This window comes from Lactuca saligna, chromosome 3 (genome assembly GCF_052625555.1).
Source record: "Lactuca saligna cultivar CGN05327 chromosome 3, ASM5262555v1, whole genome shotgun sequence".
Lineage (NCBI taxonomy): Eukaryota > Viridiplantae > Streptophyta > Magnoliopsida > Asterales > Asteraceae > Lactuca > Lactuca saligna.
The window spans coordinates 91,744,314-91,748,077 of NC_136419.1; the positions used below are offsets into that span (position 1 = coordinate 91,744,314).

At 29.4% G+C, this 3,764-nt stretch overlaps 1 protein-coding gene across 1 annotated transcript; it reads right to left on the reverse strand.

Moving 5' to 3' along the window:
* Window positions 1–1,777: 1,777 nt before the first annotated feature.
* Window positions 1,778–2,146, reverse strand: LOC145035780 (putative mitochondrial protein AtMg00820). Its single transcript, XM_078984290.1, has one exon. The coding sequence runs from the start codon at window positions 2,144–2,146 to the stop codon at window positions 1,778–1,780; it is 369 nt and encodes a 122-aa protein (XP_078840416.1).
* Window positions 2,147–3,764: the final 1,618 nt, after the last annotated feature.

Below are 3,764 nucleotides of genomic sequence, written 5' to 3' on the forward strand. Positions count from 1 at the left end.
AAAAGTGATTTCGGAGCAAAGAGATGAAAACCTTTTGAAATTCCCTTAAAAGATTGATTTCAGAGCCATAAGGTTCTGAGGTGAAATGAATCTCTAGTCTGAAAATATCGAGATAACTTTTTTAAATTGTTTCAGAACATGAAAAGGTTCAAGTTGAGTTTATGAAGTGATCTCAGAACATAAGGTTTCGAGATAAGTAGACATAAGACACTTCTAAGGTTAAAATGAAAATTCTTGTACATAATATAAAGTATGAGATTGCACAGGCTCGTACTGAATATTGGAGGTAAAAGATAGGAAGATCTTGGTGTACTTATGTAAAACAGATCTTGAGACCCCGAGATAAGAAGGATCTGATCTTAGATAAGGACTAAGATGAAAATTCAATACCGTTCCACATTTGAATTGCGAGATGATCTTCTTGGGGTGCTTTATGAAGTAAGTTCCGAGGTGAGATTAAAACGAATGTGACTATATTGGTCATGAACTCCATAAGACAAAGTGATTTGTACAACTTATAAATATAATAGGTGGTTAGATAAAAAGACACGTAAAATAATCCTATTTATTCCGAGAGGTAACAGTTCCAAGATGGATTAAAATTTAACTCCGGATCTTTTAAACTTTCTGATGTTGCCATTAGAGAGTGAAAACCTCTTGAAAGATATGAGGATAAAGCATCATCATACCCATTTAGTTCAGAAAACCATTGAATTTGGTTTCGTCTAATTCCTCGGTAAAGACATGAGCAATCTCATCTTCAGATGGACTAAAAATAAGTTTGATGTTACCATTTAAAACACGATCTTTAATGAAATGGTATCGTATGTAGATGTACTTTCTAGTAGAGTGTTGAATTGGATTGTATGAAATGGCAATTGCACTTTGAGAGTCACAATAGATTGGAATTTGTTGAAACAGGTAACCCTAGTCCAAGACCTATGATTTCATCCAAAGAACTTGAGATGTAGAGCTAGCAGCAACAATGTATTCCTCTTCAGCTGTTGAGAGTGCAATGCAATTTTGTTTCTTCAATGACGAGCTAACCAAACGACCACCCAAAAATTTACAGCCACCATATATGGCTTTCTGTCCAATTGAAGAGTGCCATAGTTCGAATCGGAATATGCTTGAAGGAGGAAACTTTCATTTGCTGGGTTCCAGATTCCGAGACTCTTTGTACCTTTGAGCTATAAGAATATTTTCTTAAAGGACAAAACATGAGACATTTTTGGATTTACTTGAAATATGGCACACAGGAAAGTTGAAAATATGATGTCTGGATAACTTGCTGTAAGCTAGAGTAGAGATTTAATCATTCTTCTGTACTTTTTTTTTAATTAATGACAATACTTTAAGGGTCTGAAAATATTTTGTATCCGAAACCTATGGGTACCTTGGAAGATGCACAGGTGTCCATTGAGTATTTCTTGAGGAGTTCCGAGATGTACTTTTCTTGGTGAATAAATATTCCTCGATTGCTTTGTTTAACTTGGTGACCAAGGAAGAAACTTAGTTCACGATACATACTCATTTGAAATTGACTGATTCCCAGTTAGGAAAAATCATCAACCATTGATGAATCCATGGATCCAAAAATGATGTCGTCAACATAAATTTGGATAAGCATGAGATGTTTTCCATTTGACCTTCGGAACAAGGTAGGATCGAGAACACCGTTTTGAAAACCGGAGCGCTTCAGAAATTCGGTAAGAGTCTTGTACCATGCGTGAGGAGCTTTCTTGAGTCCGTAAACAGCTTTTCAGAGTTTGTAGTACTAATTCGGATGTGAACGATTGAAAAAATCAGGGGGATGTTGAAGATATTCTTCTGTATCTAGTTCACCATTTAGAAAATCACTTTTAACGCCCATCTGGTAAACCATAAAGCTTTTGTGAGCAACATATGCAAGAAAGATTCTGATAGCTTCAAGACGAGCAACTGGAGTAAAGGTCTCTTCATAGTCAAGTCCTTCGATCTGTGTGAATCCTTTAGCTACCAGTCTAGCTTTATTACGAATGATAACTCTTGCATCATCTAGTTTATTCCGAAACACCCATCTAGTGCCAAAAATGGGATGATTATGAGGAGGAGGGATGAGAGTCCATACTTCATTTTTATCGACTTCTGCCAGTTCTTCTTGCATGGTTGTGATCCAATCAGCATGTTCTAATGCTTCTTTGATTGATTTGGGTTAAACCATTGAGATAAATTCCGAGAATTGACATTCACTTTGAAAACTTATAGCAGAACGAATTTGTACACCGACGCTTGGGTTTCCTATAACATTACACTTTATGTTTGATATTTATTATACCATATTAACTAACTTATAATCATTATCAGAAAGACACTAAAATTTATCATTTTTAACTATTTATAAAATATTTTTCTGGTAGTTTAAGTTAAACTAAAATTTATATTTAAGTTGACCATGTAATTTTATATTTAAATTAATAATTTAAGTATTTTAAACAAATTGTATCTTTAAAATGATAATGGTTTACATCCAACAGTATATTACAACTAATAAATTAAGTATAATATTTTAAAAGTAAAAAAAAAACTTTCTAAGTAGAAGTGAATATATTATTTTAATATTGAAATTTAATTTATATATGATTATACTTTAGGTTTGATATTTATTTAACCTAATTAACCAAAATATAATTATTATTAGAAAAAAAAAATAAAAGGTCATGGGAGTTTCAAATGATTATGGTGAAAGGAAAAAATGTTTCATTTACAAGTATATTAGGCGAATGCCCGCATGTTGCACAAAAACACATATATAGTTGAAGTCTTTAAAATATATGTCTTATTTTTAAATATAACAATAAATTTCTTGTCAAAATTGAAATAATAATTTTTATACTAAATTGATATAATACACTGGTTATTTTGAATTATATGATAATATATACATCTATTAGAACTTCATAATCTCAATCATTTGAATAACTTCTACCCGCGAGTTACACATGAATATAATTAAATCTAATATATGGTTTAATGTTATTTATAACTGTTGTTATTGCTAATTATTTTCTTAAAGTATATTTTCTTAATTTTTTAGTTTCCATCAGTATAATTATTTAAAACATCAAACATTATATTTTGATTCATAGGTAACCATATAATCATTTATATAGAGTTATTTTTAGCTATTGTTACTGTAAGTTATTTTAAAATGTTTATTTGGAAATTTTTAATGATTATAAAAACACCTTTAGAAAATATTTTAGTTAAATTGAGATTACAATTTAGTTTTTGCATTTATCACTATAATTTATCACTTTTAACTATTTACAAAATATTCTTTGGTTTTTAAGAGGAACTAAAATTTATATTTCAGTTGACAATTCTATATAATTGAAACCTCTACAAATATATGTTTTTTTTTAATATAACAATAACGTTGTTGTTAAATTTGATATAATAATTCGTATACTAAGTTGATATAATATATTAATTATTTTGAAATATATAATAATATATACATATACAATAACTTCATAATCTCAATCGTTTGAATGACTTCTTCCTGTGAGTTACACATGAATAAAATTAAATATTATATATGGTTTAATGTTATTTATAGTTGCTGTTATTCTTAATTAATTTTATTGTAACATACACGTTTTAAAATCGTGTTTTGTAATGAATAAAATTGTGAAATATTATGTAAAATTGAGTGTTGAGTTCTAACAGATGGTTTTTACAAGAAATGAAGTAAAATTATGTTTAGAATCACTCAGAAAATA

Coding starts and splice junctions, on each gene's coding strand:
- LOC145035780 (XM_078984290.1), bottom strand. CDS start 2,146: ATGCAAGAAGAACTGGCAGAAGTCGATAAAAATGAAGTATGGACTCTC.